We start from the raw sequence: 26,120 nt of genomic DNA on the forward strand, positions 1-26,120 counted from the left end.
GCACATTCTGGCTCCCTGATTCTCTGTTTTGGTGAGACCAGAGTAAGCAATACAGCTATAGTCAAATGGTGTACTAATCAAAGCTTTTGTCAGGTTCACTGGTGGTCAAGTTGGAGGAGTAATTGGAAAAGTGTGAGCTGCAGGCTGACACCCTTAGCCACTGTGTTAACTTGGGGAGCTCACTTAGTTTGCGGTCAAAGTGTACTCTCAGGTTCGTGGCGTTTTAGAGCGCAAGTGGAGGGGCTCTATGGCCTGCGACACTGTAGGATTTTATTTTATTTTATTTATTTATTTATTTATAACATTTTTTATTGTTTTCGTACCAACAACTCAGTACAGTTCCCAACAACCCCCCCCCCCTCCAAAGTAGTCTTTTACATTCAGCATTGCCCCCAAGTATGCAGGAGAAAAGCTGCGACACTGTAGGATAAGAGTAATACACAGGTTTTCACAACACGAAGATCTCAGTCCTCCTACCGTGCACACAGAGCAATCTTTTATTCATCTATTGAAACACATGGTGCAAGCTCGAAGTAATGTTGGATGCGTTCTCCTGTCTTTTGGTTCTCCGTCAATGGTTTAGTCTATTGCTTACATACATTTGAAAGTTAACTTTGTAGTGCTCAAAAAGCTGACCTAGAAGACATGGGTAGATGTTGAACAACAGACTGGCAATGGATGGACAATCGTAAATATCACAAGACAGTGAGCCAACAACAACCATGCAGCTTACCCTTTCCTGACTTTTTGGCTGGAGCTGGTGTGAAATTGATGGATCCTTACCAGTGGAGGTCTAGACACATCTGCCCATTATTCCAAACTTTTCATCAGTACTGTGGGGTCAACAGTGTCGTAGGCATCAAAAAGGTCCAAGTATAAGAATCCTTTTCTTGTCCTTTCCCATTGGAAGGAGGAGCTCTTCTCTACTTTTGGCTAAGGTGTATTTGATAATTTTTACTGGCCTGAATGCAGACTGGTGCTAATATAGAAGGTTATGATGCTTGAAGCAGAGTTTGGTTCATAAGTGAATTGGACCCTTTTGTCTTTAATGCATGGTTTAAAAATTGTAACAAAGGTACAATGGGAAGGTGTCTCTTTTGAATAATATGTTCGTCTCATTTTCCGATATGACCTAGTACCTCTTTAGTTTCTGTTGGAGGGCAAGTTTTCACCTTCAGTCTTCAATTCTCTCCCCTACCTTGCTTCCTCGTTTCTTGTTGGTTAAGGTCTGGGATGTCATTACTTGTGTTATGTTTGACAGATGCTAAAATGCTAGTGTAGACATTCTCAGGCTGCTTGAACCCTTCTTGTGGCAGTGCTTACTGGTACAAGTTTGGAGCCTGCCTCCTGGTCAGAAGTGGGTGCCGTATAACCTTACAATAGGTCTGAAGGAAGATGTTTCTGTGTACTAGACACAAGGAGATGATGGACGGAGCGCTGACATTTTTCAGACACTCACCCCCAGTCACAGATCTGGGTGGAATTCATCATCATTCTTTAGCTCACTTCACCACCTCAGTTCAGACCCAGCTTTATGGAAATCAGTCTTGACCGTGTGCCTCATGGGAACAGTCCATCCCGAACTGCCAAACCAGGTCTTCCCTGAACCAGAAACAAGCATCCTGGGACCGGTTTCTGGGTAACACCCTTCATCAGCCTGGCTAGCTTGAATCTTGTGGCAAAGTGAGCAAGGGACCCACGTCTGGGCATACCCAGTCAACTTAGGGCGAACAAAGCAAACACAAGGCGACCGGCTGTTCGGGCTGGACTGTTCCCATGGGCGCAGGGTCAAGACTGATTTGCATATGGCTGGGCCCAAACTGGAATGGCATGGTGAGCAAAAAAACGATGGATTTAGGCCTAGATCTCTGTACTGGGGTGAATGTATGACATTGTTCTGCATTCTGTCCATCAGTTGTTCTTTTTGCATTTGTCACCCCGAGTGGGACGGGTATGCCCAGACATGGGTCCCGTGCTCTCCACGCCACTGGAGTCAAGCTATCCTGGCTGATGAGGGGTAAAACCCTGAAACCGGTCTTAGGATGCTTGTTTCCAGTCCAGGGAGGACCTGGCCTGGCAGTTCGGGCTGGACTGTTCCCATAGGGCGCAGGGTCAAGACTGATTTGCATATGGCTGGGTCCAAACTGGAATGGCATGGTGAGCAAATAAACGATGGATTTAGGCCTAGATCTCTGTACTGGGGTTAATGTATGACATTGTTCTGCATTCTGTCCATCAATTGTTCTTTTTACACCTAAGAAGCAGTACCTGAACTTTGACTAGTTGGAAATGAGCCTGGGCTTTGAATTCCAATGTACGTTGGACCAAAATGATAAGTTCCAAGATCTGTCAGAAATGACACACTTGAATGTGAAGCAAGGGGGCCTATCAGTAGCATAGGGATGTGTGCTTCTCTCTATATTGAGGGCTCCGCTTCTGATTGAATTTATTTCTCAAAACCAAGAGTTGCTCACACAAGTCTCTAATTTGAGCATGTAGATGGTGTTGCGTTTACAGAAGCTCTATCATGGCATAAAGATATTGAGATATATTTTCAAATGCCTCCCAATCAGCACCCGGAAAACCGTCCGGCACGCCATGATCACAAGCAATCTGAACTACAGGAACACCCACTATGCCAGTATGAACAAAAAACTTGCCAGAATCACCCTCAACCTCCCATGCCGCACTTGCATCACACCACACCTGAAGGAGCTCCAATGGCTTCCCATTCACAAACAAGCACAATTCAAACTCCTCACCCACGCTTTCAAGGCACTTCATAGCACTGGCTCAGCATACCTCAACAATCTCATCTGCTCTCACAAACCTTCCAGACTCCAAAGCTTGTCTGGACTCCTACTTGCACATATCCTACGCATAGGAAAACCAGATCTGGCTGTCCACCTTCTCCTACATCGCACCTAAAGTGCAGAACAACCTGCTGTTATACATAAAAACCTCCTCCTCACTTCTTGAATTCCTCAAGAAACTTCAGACCTGGCTTTTTGAATAGTCCTACTAGGCATAGGTGGGCTTAGACGCACACCTGCTGAGCGCCAGGATACCCTCCTGTCTGATAGTGCGCTCTACAAATCATGCTTGAGATTTGTTTGTTGTGCCTATGACATTTGCAAATTTAAATGTCCTGAGAACTGCACCAAAGTTGGAGATTTAGGCAATATGATGAAAATTCAGTTACTGACTGATACACATGTTCTTCTGGAAAAGTAACCTACGGTCCCTTGGTTTCAGCCTATGCAACGAAAAGGAGGGGGAGAACCTTTATAGCCCTCTAGACCCTTAACTTCTCAAATATAAACCAAAAACATGAACGTAGCTCTAGCAGGATGAATCCAGTGACCAAGTTAGAAGAAGGCTTATTATTTGTTGCCTCAGTTATGTCCTAGATACCCTATGAAATCAATCTTTATTATTCTATGATCTGTAATGAAATGATGGCATTGCTGTCCTGCAGGAAAAGAAGGCACTGGCAAATAAAATGATTCCCTTGTAAAAAAAAAAAACGTTACTTATTCCAATAGGGTATGCATATTTGCAAAATTGATAAAAACACAAAGTAACCACTGTAGGGTGAAATTATGCTGCACTTCTAGACACAACCAAAGTGAATTTACAATCGTGGAGGGGCAAGACCCTTACTTGGATGGGAGGGTTGGCGACAGTAAAAATATTATATGTTATGCAGACTTTGCCGTTGTAGCCGCCCCCACAGGTGATTGGCCAAATGCAACGTCTTATAGAGTCCTACATCTGGAATGGCAAACGGGCACGTATGCCAAAGCAACAAACTTACTGGCCCCTGAGGGAGGGAGGATTGGGCGTTCATCATTTGACTCTTTACTATCAGGCAGCACAGTTGCGATATATGGTGTAGTGGTCCAGGAACAAATCAGAGAAACAGTGGTGTTTCCTTGATCAGGCCATTGGTGGAATTCATGTTTGGAAAATCCTCTGGCTTCCAAAGATACATAGACCGGTGAGGGTTTATATCTCCCCAGTTATCAGAGCTACGGTGAGCATTTGGGATAGGGTACAAACTGCACAGGGGTTTTCGTCCCTCATCTCACCACTGACTCCTTTCATTGGCAATCCAGACTTCCCCCCAGCCCTTCGGGGATTGGCTTTCACACACTGGCAGGCTGTGGGCTGCAAGAGAGTGGGAGACTTTCAATCAGTATTGTCTTTTGGATTTTTCACGGACACGAGTAGATAATAAGATTCGCCCTTCTGCTCACTGGCAATATCTTGCCATCGCACACTGGATCACACAACCACATATTAGACTACATGCCAGATGTCGCCTCTCTTCCCTTGAGAGATGGCTCCTGACCCGGGCATCAGATAGGAAGGTTCTGGCGAATATTTTTGTTCTCCTTAATATACCTTCAGTTAAACCAGTCTAATCTGAGCATCAACTTTGGGAGGTGGAATGTGAGCGCTTCTTTACGCCTAAGGAGTGGGCCGCCATTATTCAAAGTGCCCTCTGCTAGCTGTGTTGGAAATCAAGAAACACTAAATGGCAGAGACTGGTCACTGTTGGAGACATTGCGGACAGCAGGTAACTGACACACATTTTATGGCATTGCCCTGCGCTCCAAATTTTCTGGTCTGAGGTACTTACCATCATTAATGAAATTCATGACACAAACATACCGCGTTTCCCTAGTTATATTCTATTAGGCCTCCCCAATTCTCTCACATATCCATTTTACTCTACAAGTGGTTGAGCTATCACACTCGCTCTCTGCACCGCCAAAGAAGCTATCTTAGCTAAATGTGGGTCAAATGTCATTCCGACGAAATTAGAATGACTACACAAACTCTGGGCTACATTGGACATGGAAAAATTGACCGCAGTCTTCGATTGTACATTACTTAAATTTGATAAAACATGGGGGCCAGGTATACGGTAACTTTCCTGGGAGTTTAGGAACTAACTTGTCCAATTTATTTGCGTATTCTTCTTCTCCCACTCTCTGACTGATGCGTCCGGCCACGACACTTTCACCCCCTAACTCTGTTACTTTAGATGAATGTTGGCTGTGATGACAGTTTTTCCACCAAGAAGCATTGTGTATCGCTGTTGGTTTGTTATTCCCCCTTTTCTTCGTCTGGCTTCATCCTTTTGCTCTTCCCTCATAAGCGTACAGGATTCACCTCACTGGCCAGTAGATGTAAATGCGGGCTTTATGTGTTGGTAGTTTAAAAACTGTTTTAAACCAAAAAAATGCAAAGTGATCTGATAGAATGTGAATATCTAGGTAAACAGTGTATCCGCAATTATGGACAATGAACCTTAGTGGTAATGTCACAAAAATTGCCATCTCTAGGTAAGAACGCCACCTACTACTAGACCTATTAGTGCATTATACATTTCAATTGCATTGAACTATATTTTTCTCACAGGTCTGTCACAACGTATAAATTGTTTGCTTCTTCTTTTCAATTGGCGTTGATCCTGGGTGATGTAGGTCGACACGTTTCCGCCCTTTTCTTTATGGCCTCCTCAGGACTTTGCGGAACAGGTGTTAACCAAACAATGTGCCTCGTAGGGTAGGCAGTCAAATGACGAACAGCTTATGCGATGATAGAGAGACACAATGAATGCGTTGCCATGAAATCACCCCTCATGATGACTTGCTTGGCCAAGGGGAAAGTAGATACCTGGACCTGGTGTGAAGTAAACGAACCGTACCGGGCTAGCTGTTGCATGGAACGGAGACCAAGTAAATGTGTCGCCTTTGGAATCCTATTGGTAAATATGCTGCCATAGAAGTGTTAATTTCACCGCCGCTATCCTAAACAGGCATGGGCAAACTTTTTTTTTTTTTTTTTTTTTTAAAAACCTTTATTTGTGCATAGTAAAAGAACAAATACGGGCCTACAACCATCAGGCCGGCCACAATACGGTTGAGCACAGAGACAAACAATACATCCCCTGTGCGTCAAGGTCAAGATCAGCAACGATTCAGGATTCATACACTGGAGGGAGCCTTGACACCGGGGGAAGGAGAAGTGAAGGTTAATTTTAAGGTTTTCAAAAAAAAAAAAATTTTATCGGGAAAAAAGTCAGTAAAGGATAGAAACAAGGAGATTCGAGTCCGCAAGTCGGCTTCATACACTGGAGAGCAGCAGCATCATTAAAACAGCCATAGAAAATCTCATACAGTAAGGCGATGCAATTAGATAACAGGATCATCACAGTAGTAAATACGCACCCCCTAAAAGCCGCCCCCACTCAATCCACCCCACACCCGGACCCCGAATCGAAACAAGTATAGCGCAGAGACATGAAAGAAAGAGGCCCATAGAACTAAAAAAGAAACAGTAAATTACCCCCCCACCCTACACCAATGCGGAGGCTATGGCCTACCCCCCCCCCAGCATAGTGCCTGTCGCCCAATGAACCCGAAATATAGACGAGAGAGAAAGTAGGAATAGAGTAAAGAAACTAAGAGAAGAAAGAAGAAAGGAGGCGGGGAGGAGCCCACGTATCCTCAGGAGCGCCCGACACCACCGGCCAACCAAGCCTCCACACACCGAAACCCCACTACACCCAAAGGCGGTCGTGGGAAGATAGCATATAACACCACGGAAATGAAGGCAGACAGATCGCGACGAGTGCGCACGACATAAGTAGACAATTCCAGTCCCAGTCCAGCCCGGCCGTGAAGCCATGATGATAGAAAGTAATCTAGCCCTGGCCCGATCGCGGGCGTACGATTAGACCCGCCCCCTCGTGAATGCCCCGCATCCCGAACAGACAAAGACAATATGGCCACTTGGGAGAAGATGGAGAAGTAGAGTCACAAAATGGCCGCCGATCATCTATTGAGGTCCCCTTGCACACCATATAAAATCCAGACCTGGCTTGTAAAGTACATGAGTTCCACATAAAAGGAGTCGTAGGCCACCGTGAACAGTTCCTCGAGGTCGCCAGGTGTAGTTCAGCTGGAAACTCCTGCGGGCACGGTGAGGCAGGCAACAACAAAGCAGGCGGCAATGACCGGGGAAACAAAGTATCTGCCATTGAGCAGGAGAGCGATTGATCCTGAGCGCCGGGAAAGCCAAATGCAGACACCAGTGTAGCACCGTTATACCCAGTCGTTGCTTCCCCGCAGGAGGACCACAGCACTGGCAGACTCACGTCTTGTTGATCACAAACGGGGCGCTCACGGCCCGCAGCAGACAGTGTAGAGTCGAACCGCTCACTCAGCGTTTGCAAGCCGACACACAATTGCAGACAAAAGTCCCGCAGGGCAGCCAGAACGGAGCCGTATGTCAGCGGAAGCTGCGTCCCCCCAACGGCAGCAATCCGGGACGGCACTGGGGAGCTGGAGTCTGGTAGAGGGAGGGCGAAGCGGGCAGCGGGCGAGACCGGAGCATCACCCCCCAGCAGCGAGCAGGCAATCAGCGCCATGTTTTACCGTTGAACGGTACCGTGGCCAGGGGGGGGATCGTGACAAGGAGGCAATTCCCAACAGGTCTGCGCCGCAACAGGTGAAAGCCAGCAGTCTCTTCCCCTCCCTCAGGCTCTCTTTGCAGCCGACTAGACCATAGAAGAAGGGGGTCTGCAGCCTTCTACAGCGTGGTCCACAGAGCGGGGTAGGAGACCCGCCACACCGGGGCTTACCCTCTGGCTCCAGCCCATCAGATGCAGGGTACAGGAGGTGTCCGGGCGTCTCTCTCCCGGCTCTTCTGGCGACCGTGCGTGGCGTGAGGCGGGATCGGGACCTCGGGCTCAGATTTGCACCAGCGGGTCCGGTGACTGCAACGATTCCAGGGGGTCGGCCGAGGCCACAGTAGAGCAAGGGTCCAGGGCGGGGAACAAAGGCACCAAAAACTCCGGCATCCGGGCAGGCTAAGACTTCGGGAAAGCGGCGGCGCAGTCAGCGCGTCGTCGCACGCGTTGCACCTCGCAAATCGGCAAGGATAGGAATCAGGATGATAGTCCGAGGCCAAGGGCCGACGGAGCCGGGCGCTCAAGCGACTGCTCCGGTCGCCATCTTGGCTCCTCCTCCGTGGCATGGGCAAACTTACTGCACTGTGTCCATCCCTTGGTTTTAGCCAGCATGATAGATGATTATTATCACCGGTTGTGACTTAATTCTCCTAACCTTGGATTGACCCCTTCCTAGTAGTCAATATATTAGCTAGATAAGCTAAGTTTCTTTTTCCAAGTGAACCATATATGTTTCTTCACATAAATCCAGACCTCCGTTGTTTATGCCTTTTTTGAATTTATATTTGAGACCCTTCTTGAAGCTGAAGAAACCCTCCAGTAAACTCTGTCTGGCTTCCTCTATAAGTGTTTCTAGAAAAAAACAAGCACATAACTTCTCCATTTAGTTGTGACATATGGCAGAATTTACAACTACTCAATGTTTAAAAGGTAGTTTGCACGTTTCCACATAAAGCAAAGTAGCAATTAACTTTCCAGAGAAATATCCTGTCAGTGAAAGTAGTGTGATGGCCATGTGAGGTATTGGTCCAGCCTTTTGAAATCAACCGATATGCAACACTTCATGCAGAGATTGTACTCCATTTGTCAGGAATGTCTTTGATAATTTGTTGGCTTGAACCATTGTCATAACTACCTCAAAGCGTTTTTTTATACCAACAGTATTTACACAGGGATTGAGTATAGAAAATATTTAAATGTAGAAATAAGTTCAGGTTTCCAGTTTCACCACTTCTATACTAGAAGTATGAATGATTGAATGAATATTGCATTTGAAAAGCGCAACTGTCACTCCACATGGAGTATCTTGGCGCTAAGCGGAGAAACACAGAGTTCATAGTGGCAGGATTGAACATGAGCGAGGATCCCTACATAAGAGGGTGGCATAATGAACGGAGGCTGGGAAGATCCAAGTTTTCAAATGTTTCTTAAATAGTAGTTGTGAGTCAATAAATCTCAAACGTCTGGGGAGTTGATTCCTGGCCCTGGTCCCCAAGACAGCCATAAAATTTCCACCTTTGGTCTTACACCTAAAGATTGGAGGTTTAAGAAGATTAACAGATGAGGATCTCAGAGTATGGGCGGTGGTGTAATGAGTAAATCTGAAGGCTAGGTATTTTGGTCCTGACACTCTGTAGGCTCTAAAGTGAGCAACAGGATTTTAAACAAGACCCTTTTATGTATTGGCAACCAATAAAGGGCTTTGACGGCTGCTGAGGCTGAGGATTGCGTGGAAGTTTCAATACAAGCCTAACAGCTGCATGTTGCACCATCTGCAGCTTCTGTAATACTTGTTTGGTGGCGCCTGCTTATAGACTGTTACAATAGTCCAGTCTCGACGAAATTAATGGAAAGGCCACCGTCTTTCTTGCTGCACAGGGAATATATTCATAAAAAATGTCTATGATTTTATTAAATTGACATAAATTCCTGCCACTGCTGGTGCTTGTGGATTAAAGGAAAGAGGCGTCAAATTTCATGCCAAGATTTACTACCTCAACTGTATTAGGCGGGGGAGGGGGTGCAGAGTTTGGCCACCATAATACCGGATTGAAGGGGTTAGTCTTCCCTAAAAGCATAATCTCTGTTTTATCGGTATTGCATTTAAGGTGGTTGGATTGCATCCACCGAATAACTTTGGTTAGGCAAAGTTTGAAGTTGAGCTCTAAGTCAGTTGATTTGTGGTCCAAAACCAGAATCGGCTGCGTATCATCAGCATATGGTGAGTGGGGCCATGTATATATTAAACAATGCAGGGCTAAAAGATAAGCCCTGTGCTACACCTGAAGTGATGGTCTTTTCTGGTCATAAATATGGTCCTAGTCCTACTGTTTGCTTGCGATCTGGAAGGAAGGATTTCAACCAGGACCAGATGGGAAATGGCACACTTTTTTAGTAGCTGTAATGAGATGTCATGAGAGATGGTATCAAATGCAGCTGCTAAATCTAATAAAATCAGCACTGCATTATTTCCAGCATCTAGAGTTGGCTTTAGGATATCGGCAAGTTCCAGCAGGGTTGACTCCGTAGAGTGTTTGGGACGGAAGCTAGATTGCCGGGGGTGGAGAATATTGGCCTCTTCCCAAAAATTTGTCAGTTGGCTATTTCCCAGTTTTTTTATGATTTTCCCAAGGGCAGAGAGTAGTGAGATGAATGAATGAATGAATGAAGTTATATTTATATAGCGCGTAGCTACCCGGAGGCCTCCTAGCGCTTAAAGACGGCAATTAGAGCAAAAAAGAAAGGGTTACTGGAATGCTGAGGGAAAAAGGTAGGTTTTAAGATGTTTGCGGAAGAGACCAATGTTGGGTTCGCTACGGAGCGTGAGGGGGAGAGTGTTCCACAGATTGGACGCATTCAGAATGAAGGACCGTCCGCCCCATTTTGCTCTACGGACTTTTGGGGGCGCGGTAAGGAAGGTGTTACTGGACCGAAGGGCCCTAGTCGGTTGGTAAGGTACGATCAAGGATTGAAGAATTTGTGGGCCATGTTTCCAAAAAGCTTTGTGTGCTAGACACATGGCCTTAAACTGAATCCTAGCACGGATGGGCAGCCAGTGTAGGGACCTCAGGGCGGGTTTGGCTGACTGTCTGCGAGGGATCTGTGCCAGGTGACGTGCCGCACAGTTTTGGAGCACCTGTAATTTATTTAATGTGGATTGGGGAGCGCCAAGATAGAGTGCGTTCCCGTAGTCTAGGCGGGATAAGATTAGTGCTTGGACCATGATTCTCCTGGCTTGGAAGGGAAGTAGGGGGAGAATTTTACTGATCAGGCGTAACAGACCGAAACATGTGGCTGAGAGCTTCGTGGTCTGATAGTTGAAGCTGAGAGTATTATCAAGCCAAATGCCTAGACTTTTGATTTGGTGCTTTGGAGGTGGCAAAGGTCCCATGCAAGGGGGCCAAGAGATGGGGGAAGAGGGCGAGGGTGACTTTCCCAGGAACATGAGTTCGGATTTTTCCCCATTTAATTTGAGGTGTGAACGGTGCATCCAATGTGCGACTGCTTCGAGGCGAAGAGTGTCCGATGAACCCTCCGGATGGTTAAGGGCCACCACTAGCTGGGTATCATCGGCATAGGTGATTATTTTGATGCTGAAGGGAAGTACTACCTCAGCTAGGGGGGCCATATAAGAGTTAAAGAGGGTGGGACTAAGAGAGGATCCCTGGGGGACCCCGCACTTAAGAGGCCATTGCTTGGAGGTGGTTGTCCCTTCAAATACCTGATAACAGCGGTCCTCTAAGAAGGATTGAAACCAGGTATGAGCATTTTTCCTGATCCCCAGATTGAAAAGCCTATCGAGCAGAATGTTGTGGTTAACAGTGTCAAAGGCGGCACTGAGGTCGAGCAGAATGATAGCTGCTGATCCGCCCTGGTCGAGAAGTTTCCTGGCCTCTTCCGTAACAGCCAGTAGTGCAGTTTCTGTACCTAGCTGAGGACGGAAGCCTGTTTGAGAGATATGCAGTAAGTTGTTAGATTCAAGATAATTAAATAAAATGGAATTGATGTGGCGTTCGGTCAATTTGTTTAGCCACGGAAGAAGGGAAATGGGTCGATAGTTAGCCAGGTTTGAAGGGTCCAGATTAGGTTTTTTCAAAAGCGCTCTGACCTGGGCGCATTTCCACGCGCGGGGAACTCTACCAGAGATGATAGAAGAGTTCAGTATATTCACAATGACCGGGCCCACCATGTGTAAGACCAGGGCTAATTGCTGCGGGGGGGCAGGGTCAATAGGGGAGCCAGATGTAACACTGGAGCAAAGAGTGTCCAGAGTTTTAGTGTCAAGCAGGGGAAAATTCTCCAGGGTTTTTGACGACTTTGAACTAGGACTGGGGTCTGAAAAGTCGGACACATAGGGCGAAAATGACTGGCATATGATCTGAATTTTTTGGTTAAAAAATTCTGCCGGCTTGTTGCAGTGGAGGGAGTGGTCCTTGATTTTAAGAGGTTCCGTAGGAACGGATGAGAGGGATTTGGCAATTTTGAAAATTTCCCTGGGAGCAGAGGCGGCGGCATTAATCTTCTCTGCATAGAAGCGTGTTTGGGTGGATTTGATCTCTGATTTATAATGTTTTATTGCTTCTTTATAATCATGTTTCCTGTCAGCCTCATAGTTCTGTCTCCAGCTTCTTTCTAGGCGTCTACATGATTGCTTTATTTTTCTCAGACTAGGGGTGTACCAGGGCCCCGATTTCTCCCTAACTTTTTTTTGGGCTGGAACCTTAGGCAGAAATGAATCTAGCGAGTTACAGATCCAAAAATTAAATTTATCATTCGCTAGCTCAGGGTTGGGGTCATAGGTAGGTTTGCTGATGGCTAATTTAGTGGACCAAGTAGTGGTCGAGAGCTTAGCCCATTGTCTCTGCAGTATGTTTATCGGTGGCTGGGGGGGGGAGATAGGACAGATTTTAGAGAGGAGAGGGATCAGCTACATGTTTCTTCTGTAGTAGTTCAACAGCAACAAGTTTCCAATCATTTGGGACTCCTGCAGTGGCTAGCGAGGAGTTTATGATCTTATTGATCACAGGTTTCACACTGGTATGAAGAATGGAAGGAGGACAGGGGTCAAAAAGGGAGCCTGATTTGCAAGATAGAATTGCTTGTCGGGACTGAGCTATGCTAATTCTGTGAAAGGCTTGGAGAAAGGGTCCTTAGAGAGGGGAGTCCACCTCTGAATCGTGTGTGGACAAAGGAGTAGTACTGCACTCGGATTGGATGTTCTGAAAATAAGACATTTATGAGGTGTAATATCCTCATCTAAGACTTTCAGTTGTAAGAATGATTTAACAATTGTAAAGATAGATTTTTGATTGTGTTGGGCTTCTGTTAACTTCTTAGATCTTAGTATAGTAGCTTTTTAGGGACAATCTAAATTGCACTAAATCTTCTGCCTTATAGGCTCCTCTCCGCCTCCACTCAAGCTGCTTACAGCGGAGTTTGTGATCTGCTAACACCTGAGTATACCAGGGGGCTGAAGGTTGGGGATTCTGTTTCCTCTTTATTTGAACTTCTGATGCTAGTTTATTGCTGACCTCAGTAATCTAGGTCTTAAACAGCAGAAAGTCCACCGTAGTGTTTCCCGACGAACTGAGGGGTGGAGGCAGATGCATATCTGGTAAACTCGTGGTTGGCCATCAGCTTGGCCCATTTATGTGTCATTTGCAGGGTTGGCGTTGAGGGTACAAGACGAGTACTGGTTGTCTGAGAGTTGATACTAAACGGGATCAACATTGTTCCAACCACGCCTGCCGGATAGGTGGTTCAACTGTGAGTGTTGCAAGATTAGAACAGACACCATCTAGAGTGTGTCCTGTAGAACGTGTGGGGAGTACCACCAATTTATGGAGCCCAAAAGTATTTAGTGTGTCTGAAAAAAATGTACTACTTCTGAATCATTACTGCGTTCAAGATGGGGGTTAAATTTGTGTAACGAAGAACCTGTGGGTCTAAAGCATCTCCTAAGGATTCTAAAAAACAGGATCTGGGGCCTGAGGTTCGATAAATAAGCCCCTCGGCGTCAGACAGGGATTAGCTAAGCTTAAAAACAGAATCCAAGACATTCTGCCTCTTTCAAATTGTCTAAATCGAAGTTTAGCTATTGATAGGAATCTCAAAAGATGATTGCCATCCTGCCTCAATGTGTCTAAGTTCTATCCTGTATAAGAATAGTATTGCCTGGAGGTAAGGCCTGGACAATCTCAGGATTGCACCATTCCTTAAGCCACGATTCAGTGATAAAAGAAAATCCAGCTGAAAATCAAGAAGCAAGTCATGGATTTCTTGGGCATGTTTGTACCAGGAACGGGCGTTAATAAGGCTCCTACATACTGATTTTGCTAATGACCTGTCGTTAGTGGTGATAGGCGGTTCAGCGAAGGAACCAAGCACAGTTCTGCAGTTAAGGCATGCCAATGGGCCTTTCATTTTATTTGGTGAGAGACTAATGTCACAGTGCTTAGAAGTAGTGTTCCTTGCTTTTAAAGATGATGTCATTGAAATACCTGGCTGTAATCGGGTAGCATGGCTGGCGCTGGCCACATTCCAGATGCGGATGGGCGCAGACAGACTTGCCATCTGTGCGCCAGTGGTGCGCCCGTTGCGTGTGTCCGCGGTGGAAGGCCCATTAAGTATTGGGGTCCACTAACCACTAGAGCGCCAAAACCAAATAGATGGCCTTTCTTCAAGGACACTGCGTCTCTCCTATTATCATCCGCTAACCCGATGCCTCAATTTAGCATTTATGCATATCCCAGTATCTGGCAGGTGTGCTACATCTGGTTACTGCTATGTTTAACAGTTAGCCCCTGGGGGTGGTCAGAACTTTCAGTATAGAGGGAGCTGTGTTTTTTCAGGGTTGTCTGTACACTGTTTTCATATTACCTTTGTTATGACCTTTTTTTCTAATTAAGCTGTTTTGTTGTGGAATGGTTGGGAATGGGAATGTTCTTTTGGACTGTAAAGGTACCCACATTTGTATATGAAGCTGTATGTTTTAAACGATAAATGTTAAACACACCAGTATGTGACTAATCTACTCATTAACTTTCTAGGTATTACACCTGTCTACCACTGCGTGTTGGCGTTGATGAATGAGGAAGAGAGGACATGGTACCCTCCTAATCACGTCTTCCATGTGGACGACACCGGTGGACACAGTCTGCTCTATCGAATAAGGTAGTGTCTTTTACCAGCATTTCTCAATGTTTCTAATATAAATTAAATCTTGATTATGAATGATAACCATGACACAGTCACTGCTTTATGCGAAAAAAATGGTTACGTTAATGTAACAGTAGTAGTTGATCAATTTAAAGTCTCTTTGTTCCGTAGTATATATTATTCAAGATGCATATGTACCACAATTCAAGCACTTGGAGTGACATGTTGAGAAGACGGACTAGTCTCCGTAAATGTGTGTGGGTGAGAAAATGGCAGATTGCTGAATCAACTAGGAAAATTGCAAACTACAGAAATGGGGGAAGAAATGGCAAATTAAGGTGCCATGGTGGCGATTGAGAGAGGGCAACAAAGATAGATTGCGAAATCTTGAAAACACATTAGACTAATGTGAGAATAACAGAATATGTGGTTTGGAGATCACATAGAGGTGTAATTATGAGCGTTATTGCTGTTTGACTATGTGTTAGTCAATGGTTTGTGTGCTGATCATAGACTGCAGAACTAAATCAGCTGTATTCGGCAGTAATGAAAGGTCAAACTACAGAAACATAATTTCTGCTGTGATTAAGTTTACATTTTAGATTGGCAGTCCTCCAAAATGTCAGTCCCCAAGGACTCCGACTGCTGTACCTTGAGAGAATTACAACATTTGCACCTAAAGAAGAACATGTTGACTTATTTGAAAGGCTGTCGCAGAGTTTGAATACTTTATGACTTGAGGACTGGGTTTTTGATCAAGCATTTAATTAAATATCACATTGTTATCCTGGTTAGCCTTTTCACTGTATTAGTTGTCAGCCGTTTTGTTCAGACTCTTATGACAGTCAAACTTTTGCTCTTTTGAAAGTGCCTTGTATTCTGTTGCTCCAACACATTATCTTTAGACATATAGCTCTCTGTTTTTTGATGGACACTGCTACCTACAGATTCCTCATCTTTTGAATATCCCAGGTGTCCGACTGTATCCAGACATTTTTCACTATCTCTCTGCACTGGTAGGGCGGCACTGGCCCCATATCTGCACTGAAATCAATGCCGCTGTGACATCACTGGACTCATAAAGCGCCTCCACTGGCACCCTGACATCAGTTCCTTCTTTTCCATGCCACCAACAATTTTTCAGAAGATTACCTAAAAAATTTCTTTGCTGTACGTCAGGGATGCCACCCCTCAAGAGGTCAGGTTTTAAACCTCGCAGGGATTGTGATGGACAAATGTCCATCACAGATCCTCACAACATCTGTCTTTGGTGTCGGGTCCAACCACAATGCAAGGTTCTGCAACTCATGCAGAAGCATGCACTCCAAGTCCCTTAAAGAGAGGGAGGCCAAACGTTTTATGGCCAGGACCAGGAGGAAGTTTTGCTTGAGGATGAAGTCTCCAGAGTTGCCATAATTGGAGTCCTCCTAATGCAAGCATAGTAAGTGGTGTTGACACGACTCTGAGTGGCATCAGTCTTTGGAAAGGTATGTCACTGAAGAAATGCCCTATGCCTTAGGACTCCTCGTTGAAGCCATAACTGGTCCCTGTACTCCAAGAGAAGCCAGCGCCTGTGGTTGCTCTGGACCAGATGCCGGCATCTGGGGATTAGACGCCTGCGTTTCAAAATAAATAAATACTATATTTGACATTTTTTGAAGGGCAGCAATATCTTCTGGAGCACCTCTGAAGTCCACGGGTCTACAGGCTTTATTTTAGGTGTGCTATTGGCAGGCTTCACACTTGCTCCCTTCGTCCCTTTTGTATACTTTCTTCCTATTTCCAAAGGCCTAACTCGGACACTGACAGCAATTTCGGGTTCACTGCCAACTCTGTCCCCCATTGTGATTCAAGTAAGGTATTCTCCATTTCCAACAGCTCCACACCAGCCTTCCCCAGAGCTACTCCCGGTGCCACGTTCTCCAGTCCTGGTACTGGCACCAGGCCCTCTCCCTTTAAAGGAGCTCCCGGGCCCTTTTTAAAGATCTAGGAGGGTGACACAAAGACTGACAGAAGAGACTGCATTCTTCTTTGGAGGAAATTCTCATCCTCTGAAGGACCCACAACAGGACGCAGACAATGAATATGTGCTGTTTGTTGCCAGAGACTCTACTTTTCTGACCCACAAGAGTTGTAAGTGGTCTAGATAGTGGGAATCCTATTTTCCCACCTACCTTCGTCCTCCACAGGTCCCATCTTACCATGCAATGATACGTAAGGTGGCAGAAGTATTAGAATTGTCCTTACCACCTATGGAGTCAAACATCTTAACACAAATCTTTTGCCCCAAATCAGAAGCATCAGAACCACTGCTTCCCTTTAATGATACAATCAGCGAATCAGTTAAGGCGGCGTGGGAAAAACCAACCTCTACTCTTCCGTCTGCCATATAGTAGCTAGAAAATACAGACAGGCCTCAGACGGCCCGTTCTTTCTATCAACCCGTCCACTGGAGAACCTGATGGTACAGGCATCCCTTGGTGCATTTCCAACCACGCCATCGGATAGAGAATCTAAGAAAAGTTAGCAATTTGCCTAGAAGCCTTTTTCGCAGACAGCATGGCTTTAGAATCATTAAATGCGAAATACTTAGTTCACCATCATTCCCATGCCCTTTGGGACATGGTGGAAATGATCATCCCAAACCTACTAGACCTTCTACAGGGGCACTTTATGGAGTGGGATGACAAGCTCTGGTCAGACAGGCCATTTAATTGGTCCTACATGCAGTGGACTCTAGTGGGTGTTATGGGCGTGTCTGTGGTACTCAGGCTCACGCTTGGTTGAGAAATTCAGGGTTTTCCATGTACAGGCATCCATAATGAACCTCCTCTTTTATAGCTCCTGACTAAGCAGATTAGGCCCTTGAAAGATTTGAGGACATCAAGGCTGCTGCTAGGCCTCTAGGTTTCCAGACCCAGCAGCAAGACTTTAGGGAGTTCCACACGACAACAAGTTCAGCAACATTAGCAACAGAACCTGTTGCTTGAGCAGTATTGGAGAAAAGGTAGTGGTAGAGGATGAGCCTTACCACTACCTCTCTCTCGTCTTCCTCCTCTTTTTCATTCCCATCCACATCAGGGAAGCAGCCCTAGTTCCTTCCTTTTGAGCACATGGCGCCTATCCGAGGATGGGTAACTTCCTTTCCCCAGGCCTGTAAAGCCATAACGTCTGACCAATAAGTGTTGCAAATCCTGGAAATAAAGTATGGTCTACACTTCCAACAGGCCCCCTCTGCCCATTCCCCCCTCTTCTTCCATTTTTTCAGAAAACCACCAGAACTCTTCAGCTGGAGGTAGAGATCTTACTCCTGGGCGGCGGGTGGTGGGGGGTGTAGTTGATGCCAGAGCAGCAATGGGGCCTGGGGTACTATTGCCTGTACTCCCGGTTACGAAAAAGGAGGACAGTCTTTATTCGGTTCTAGTCTGCACTGATTTCTCATCAAGGAAAAGCTCCAGATGCTATATGTGTCTCATTAACTGCTAGCTCCCTGAAAGAAGGCTGGATGGGTGTCCATCGATTTATAGGTTGCATTTCACATATCTATTCTGTGATTGCACAGGAAGTGCTTAATCTTCACAGTGGGATCCGTGCATTACCAAATTGCCATCCTTCCATTTGGCTAGACTTCGCCTCCCTGAGTTTTCACAAAGGTGATGGCAGTGGTCCCTGCCCATCTCAGACATTCAGGAATCCCAGTCTTCCCATATTGAATGACTGGGTTCTCAAGGCCAAGTCTCCAGAAATGCGTCATTGCTGTTGGTTCAAGGGATGTCCTTCCCTAAGGTGGCAACAGATGCTTCCAGCGTAGTGTGGGCAGCACATCTGGAGAAGGTTACGATCATAAGCCTTTAGTCTCCAGAGGAGCAGCTCTGCTAGAGACTTCTAGCCACAGATTCCTTACCTTAGAATTATCCCAGGTGTCACTGGATCTGGAAATTTTTGACTGACTCTTTTTCAAGTTTTTGGCAAACTTTTTTTGAGATCTTTTCTCCTGGGGTGGTAGGGATGTTGACTATTAAAGCCTGCTTCGAGTTCTGTGGCGTCTGTGACTACCATATGTCTGTGTAGGACCCACATTTTTGTTCTTCTGGTGCCTTGAGCGCAACCACGACGTCAAGACCTGCATCGAATGCCGCACCAGACACCCAAAGGCTTTGAGGGAGCGGTCACTCAAATTCCTTGCTGCTCGATGTGCAACGCCGTGACAGTCACAATCTATGTCAAGAGGAAGGTAGCGGGATCAGTTGCGGTGCCATCGACTTCGTCACAGTCAAAGTCGTCAGGGTGTTCAGTTAAGTCCCAGAAAAATAAGAAGAAGTCGAAGAGGTCTTCAACTGCGCCCTAGCCATCAAAGTCATCCGACGAGATGAGTGGGGTGTCGTCATTCGAGACCTGGCTCCCCAGTTGAACATACGCCTGGGCCGCTCCATGCCTTCCCGATTTTCTGTGAGCCAGAGCGACCCCGCCTAACTCTGTTTGTTCCAGGAGGCCATGCACCTCATATTTGGGCGGCCTGTCCCACCTGGCATGTCTCTAGGCCCAGCAGGGCTGGTTGGGGCCCCTACTGGTTCCTTGCCAGCGTATGCCCCGGCACCAGTCAAACTCCTTGGATCCATGTACGGATCCGGAATGGTGCCGGTCACACCACCTCGACCTTCCCCAATGGTGGGCCAAGTGTCAATGCTCTCTGGTGCCCCCGACCCACTCTCATCCCCGACACCAACACGGAGCCGGAGCACTGACGCCGGCACCCACTGAAGCCTTGCTTTCCAGGCTCGAGCCAGAGCCCTATTCCTATTAGCTAGTACTTGGGGAAGAAGGGGGGCGGGGGGCACTGTACCCTGAAGAATACCAGTCCCTAAACCCCAACCTGGTCTGGTGTGAGGAATTGGACTGGACATCTCCCCATATACTGGCATAATCTCTCCTCATACTGTGGCTATGGAGGAGGGAGCTTCTTTTCTTATGGTGGTGAGAAGGGCGACTGAGATCCTGGATATTAGTCTGTTTTCAGTGGTGGTCAAGACTAACGTCTTAACAGAGGTACTTTAGCAAGGAGTGACCACCTCAGAACCGCTTCTCTCATTTACTGAAGCCCTAGCAGATGTCTTGGTTGGAACCTGGTCCAAGCCTTGCACAGGGACTCCTGGGAACAAGACAGTTGACCGCTGTCATCGCCCTGCCCCAGGGAACCCCAGTTTCCTCACGCAACACCCGCCCCGGAGAGCTTGGTGGGCCAAGCCTCCACTTCCAGTGTAAATCTTGGTGCATTCCCTACCATCCCACTGGATAGCAAATCAAATCCAAGAGGCTGGACTCCTTAGGCAAGAAAATGTTTTTTTTCCACCTGGCACTGTGGTCCGTGAACACTGTGTTCCTTTTGTGCTGTTACTCTAATGCACTGTGGGATTCAGTTGCGCAGGTGCTGCCCATGCCCCGGACAAGGCTCGGGCTTTACTCGCCTAAGCTATGGTAGACGGGAGAGATGCTGCCATGTTCACGATCAGATGTGGGCTGGACACTACCGACTCGCTAGGCAGAGCGGTTTCTTCATCAGGTACATTACGGCGTCATGCCTGGCAGAGAATGACTGGATTTTCAGGGAATGTCCAAGCCTCACTTATGGACATGCCCTTTGATGGCTCCCATCTCGTCGGGCCGAGACAGACTCAGCGCTGGAGTGCTTCAAGGATAGCAGCGCTATGGCCAGGTCAGTGGGCCTTTCCACTTCCCAGTACGCCTTTCACTCCTTTAGGGGCAATGGATGGCGCATCTAGCCACATCCTTATCCGCCAGCCACCACGACGTGCAAGCTTCCCAGCCTGTGCGTGACCGAGGTCGCAGTGCCCCCATACCCTGTGGTCGGGCAGCCAGAGGTGGAGCCAGTCTGCCACCTCCCTGGCAGCCTTAACATCTCTTTAGTTTGCCTTCTGACCATCAGTGGAAGGCAGGATACTTAACCACCTGAACCACTGGATGGCGATAACCTCAGACCACTGTGTTGGTTAGATTTTCCGAAGGGGCTACTCCCTTTCCTTCATGACTAACCCTCCAACAATGCCACTCACTTGCAACACGCTGACTGAGGACCATCTCTCCTTAATCCGCCAGGAAGTGGCGGCTCTCTTGGCCAAGGGAGCCATAGAGAGGGTGCAGATGGCAGAATTATGTCGTGGTTGGTATTCACGCTACTTTCTGGTGCCCAAAAAGGATGGAGGCCTTTGTCCTGTTCTAGACCAGCAACCTTTCAATTTCTTCCTCAAGAAGGAGAAATTTGAAATGCTCACGCTCGCTTAAGTCCTGTCTGACCTGGAAGACTGGATGGTGTTGTTGGACTTGCAGGACGCATAATTTCACAGTCCAGTCCTACCTGCCCACAGACATTACCTGCCGTTCACTGTAGGCCACGAGCACTTTCAGTTCACTGTGCTCCCTTTTGGCCTTACCAGCTCCTCTGGTGTTATGGTGGTGGTGGCAGCTCATTTGCGACAATTAGGGATACCAGTCTTCCTCTATATCAACGTTCGGCTGCTGAAGGTGGGCTTGCTCCAGGCAGTCACCTCCCACCTTCAGACTATGACAGATCTCCTGCCCTCACTGGGGTTAATAATCAAGGTGCCAAAGTCAAACCTAACTCCCACTAAGATGCTCCCTTTCATGAGTGATTTCGGGCTTATCCTCCTGAATGACGAGTCCAGGATATTCAAGGTCTGATACCGATGTTTCAGCCTTTATCCTGGGTTTCATTTAGTCTGACTTTGAGGCTGCTGGGTCTCATCGCATCCTGCATCCTGCTTGTGGCACATGTCCACTGGCATATTTAGGCTTTGCAGTTGGACCTGAAGTTACAGTGGGCACAGCATCATAGAAATCTCTCCGTCATGGTCCACATCTCATTGGGAACTGCAAAAGTTCTGCAGCGGTGGTTAATGAACAACGATTGGGTCAGCGGCAGATCCCTATTCCTTTCCCAACCAAATCTTACAGTAGTGACAGATACGTCACTCCTCAGATGGGGTGGCCATCTGGGAAAGGTGTAGATTACAGGCCTCTGGCAGAATCCGGACTCCACATCTATCTTCTGGAGCCCCAGGGTGATCCAGCTGGAATTGGAAGTCTTTCTACCCTCAAGGGATGGCTAGTGCAGATGTTAATGGACAGATCTACTGCCATGTGGTCTCCATCAAGAGGTGGTTCATGGTCTCTTTCAGCAAAGGGTAGAGCCTTGGTTAAATCAGTTTGCCACCGCTGAGTCACGCAATGTCAGCATTATTGTGCGCTGGAATTTCTAAGGTGGCTCTCGATTGGGGATGCTTTTCGTCTCGAGTGGAGCTCAGGTCTCGTGAACGCCTTTCATCCCATATCACACATGCCCAGATTACTCCGTAAAATCAAGAACGACTGGGCCCAAGTCATCCTTGTGAAACCAGACTGGGCTCGAAGAGTTTGGTATCCCGAGCTGGTGACCTTCCACTCAGGCTTCCTCTTCGGGCAGAACTTCTGTTACAGCAGCAGGAGGGTGTTCTCCACTGGAACCTGTCAGCACTCCGCCCTCATGCGTGGAGATTGAGCAGCAACAGTTGACAGCTTTTGACTTTCCGCCCAAAGTCAGTAATGTTATCTTGGGAGCCAGGTGTCCCTCTATCAAGGCAGTATACACCTGCCATTGGGGCAAGTTTGTGGCAAGGTATGCAGAGAAACAGGTTGACCCTCTTTTTGCTCCCCTGTCTCAGGTCCTTCTCTTTATTATTTCTCTTGCCCAGCCGGGCTCTGCTTTGGGCACCATAAAGGGCCAACTTTCTGCCATCTCAGCCTTTCTGCAGTTGCCACATCAGCATTCCTTGTTCAAATCCCCTGTTGTTAATAGGTTTTAGAAAGTTATGCAACACATGTTCCCACCTTCACCCTTCGTATTGCCTCAGTGGGACCTTAATATGGTACTCACTTTTCTGATGTTCGCTCCTTTTGACCCACTACACAACTGTCCTGTCAGGCTCCTTACCATCAAGATGGCCTTCCTAGTGGCCGTAACATCTGCCCATGGGGTCAGTGAGCTTTAGGCTTTGTCATCTAAGCCTCCGTACCTGAACATCTTCCTAGAAAAGCTGGTTCTTCGCACTAGAGCTTTCTTCCTGCCAAAAGTTGTCACTCCCTTCCATGTAGGCCAGTCCATCACTTTACCTACAGTTTACGCTCTGCCACATCCCTCTAAGGAAGAGGAGGGACTCCAGTGACTGCACCCAAAAAGAGCATTGTTCTACCTTGACGGCACGAAAGAGTAATGGATGGACAATCAACTCTTTATGGGCTATGTTGGAGCGAAGAAGGCGAAGACCAGACCGAAACGGACCATCTCCGCATGGGTCTGCTACGCATTGGCCAAGAGGTAAACCCCTGAGCGCTTGTGTGCTCATTCCACCAGAGCTAAGGCTGTGACTGTAGCATTAGCACACGGAGTTCCAGTCTGGTCCTGGACATCTTCCAGGCAGCAGCGTGGGCTTCTCTACATACTGTCATAAAGCATTACTGCCTGGTAAGTCAGGTCCGTCAGGACTTTCTTGTGTGATAAATTTTCTGAGACCCACCTCCAGAGGGTATTACTTTGGTATCTATTCTAATGTCAGTTATCAGTGGCTAGAAGTCTCTATCAGATGACCAGGTTACTTACCTTCAGTAACACCCGATCTGGTAGAGACTCTTATCTAGCTGCAGATTCCTTACCAACCCATCCAAAATTTTCTCTGCAAATGGATTTCTAGGGATAGGGCTTTTCCCCTTTCGCGGCCTTAGTTTTCAACACCACTGGTCAGTGTTGTTCGTGGCTCTGCGCTTCTGGCGTGAAAAGTCATGACGTTAGTGCGCTGGGGTGGCGCGTAAATGGGCACCCCACATGTCAAATTTGGTGACGCCATGTGGAACCAAGTGACTCCACCTCCCGACATGCAGGGTTACTGATCAAGAAACATTTCTGAATCCAGTCTGACACCTGGGGATAATTCTAAGGTAAGGAATCCACAGCTAGATCGTCTCTACCAGATAAGGAGTCACCGAGGGTAAGTAGCTTGATCATACTATACATCAATCGGCTGGACCTGAGAGCAATAAGGCTGGCGCTCAAGGCATCCCTTCATGGTTGTTGTGTCCAGAGCCTGACTAACAACATGACTGACATGTGGTATGTCAACAAGAAGGAATATCACCACTTAGTATTCCCTCTGCACTGTCTGCTCCCATGATGTCATGCTGATGATGGTCGAAGATAACTGTCTTCGCGGAGCTCAGTTCTGCACCTTTCGCTAGTTTGACGATTGGATCTCATTAGAGAGCAGCCATCTTGGGAGAGGATCTAATCAAGCCTCCCCCGGTACAATTTCTTAACGATATGCAGAGATATCTTCATCCATGCACGTCCTTCACATTGGATGGGACTGAACTTCTGGAATGAGGATTTAGATTTTTGGGACATGAGACAGTCATGGAGGTGTCAGAGATAAAGAAACCTGATTTGAAACCGCAAATTCAAGGAAGGGGTAAAAATAATTGAGTTAGTACCAGGATAAAAGGAAGGTAGCATTGACATTAGGAATGTACGGAGGAATGGAGGAAACATAATCAAATATTTCTAAAAGCACTGTAAAAACAGCAGCCTATGATTTTTACAAAACAGAGAAAGTTAACACCATTATCCTCTGATTTTTACCAACTTTGAAAACATTGAAAAAAGATACTGGAATTCTCAACAGATAGAAACTAAGCACAGGAAAGCCTAGCCAAAGCTATCTTAAATGGCCACAAGACTGCAATATTTTTTCCATTGGTACAAAATACCTTGTGGCAGTATCAGGTTTGGCCTGTCCTCCAGACACCCTCCAATCACAGCAACGTTTATGCACAAAGAAGGGATTGTTTGTAAATGTGCTTCTGTCCACCGGTGGGATTATTGCAATGCGGTTTATATAGGCTTACTTAAAACGTCTTTGCAAGGGATACAAGTTATTCTAGATGCGGCTGCTTTGCTAGTGAAAGCCTCGCTCACCAGAATCATTTTACTTTTCAATGGTTTAGCTACAGTGCTTGCCCATTAGAATATGTCTCATTACATCGCATACAAATACCACGCGTGCCATTACAACGCGGGTATTACTGCGTGATGTCAGTGACAACAACATGCCATTACAGAATTTTACCACCACTATGCCTTTTACCACGTATTCTATTACAACGCAAAGGCATGGATGGTAAAGGTATACTCATGGTAAAAGTTTGCAAGGTAAGTGACTCTACCCTACCCTACCCTACCCTAAACCCTAATGTACCCCTGCACGCCCCTCCCCTGACCCCCAGTCCTCTCCTTACAATAACACTACACTACCCTGCACGACCCCACGACAAAGCCCTAAAACACTACCCTACACAAACACCACAACACTACCCTAAACCCTAAAACACTACCCCCAGCACGACCCTCCCCCACCCCTGGTCCAGTCCCTACACTCAAACACTACCCTGCACGACCCAAACACTACCCTAAATCCTAAAACACAACCCTACACTACACACACAACACAACACTACCCTAAAACACTATCCCCAGCACGACCCTCCCAGTCCGGTCCCTACACTCAAACACTACCCTGCACGACTCCCCGACACTACCCTAAATCCTAAAACACAACCCTATACTACACAAACATTACAACACTACCCTGACACTACCCTAAACCATAAAAAAATAACCCCCCACCCCTAGCCCAATCCCCGTTACCGCTCTCTCCTCGTGGTTCCTCTCTCCTGGTTCCTGCGTCTGAGGGGCGGTGCACGTCGTTGTGAGGAAACGGAACAGCCTCCATTTTCTCACAACGATGTGGATCGCCATTACATCGCATGCGTTGTAAAAGCGCATGCGATGTAATGGCATGCATAGTAATGGCTACGCGTTGTTACATCTGATGCGTTGTAATGCATGCGATGTAATAACATGCGGGTCAACAGCTGCGTTGTAATGGCTGTTTCCTGCCCATTAGCGTCTGGATTAAGTGTAAGGCGCTTTGCCTTGACCACACATCATTTGATGAATTCATTTATGCCCTGTTGGCTGAGTGGTTCAGTTGATATCTTCTGCCTCTCAATCTTAGACAAAATATCAACTTCTATTCTGATTCAATCAAGGAGAAGGAACAACACAATTAAATGACAATAATATCTATATTAGAATTAAATCCCCAAAACGAAAAGAAGTCATTAGGCAGATAGTTCATGTTTCAGATCCAATCTTCTTTATTGTAATTCAAGTCAAGTTTTCTTCATGAAAAGTCATTGAGATTTTTTCAAATTAAAGACTTGCAGCTTTCTTGCATAAATCAGATCACTCTTTGTTGCAGTATTTAATAACGATGGTCAATTACTACCACTGAGAACTTCATACCGTAACAAGATTTGAATAAGATTACTTGTTTGAAAAATACACGTGCAA

General features: G+C 46.7%; 1 protein-coding gene across 1 annotated transcript in view; it reads left to right on the forward strand.

The window, feature by feature from the left end:
- The window catches only part of JAK2 (Janus kinase 2), a 1,019,755-nt gene that overhangs the window by 571,293 nt on the left and 422,342 nt on the right, over positions 1 to 26,120 (forward strand). Inside the window, exon 4 of the mRNA XM_085635055.1 lies at positions 14,536 to 14,659. Within this exon, the coding sequence (XP_085491181.1) occupies positions 14,536 to 14,659 (124 nt within the window). The remainder of the gene's footprint in view (positions 1 to 14,535; positions 14,660 to 26,120) is intronic.

Source organism: Triturus cristatus, chromosome 2_1 (assembly GCF_964204655.1).
Source record: "Triturus cristatus chromosome 2_1, aTriCri1.1, whole genome shotgun sequence".
Classification (NCBI taxonomy): Eukaryota; Metazoa; Chordata; class Amphibia; order Caudata; family Salamandridae; genus Triturus; species Triturus cristatus.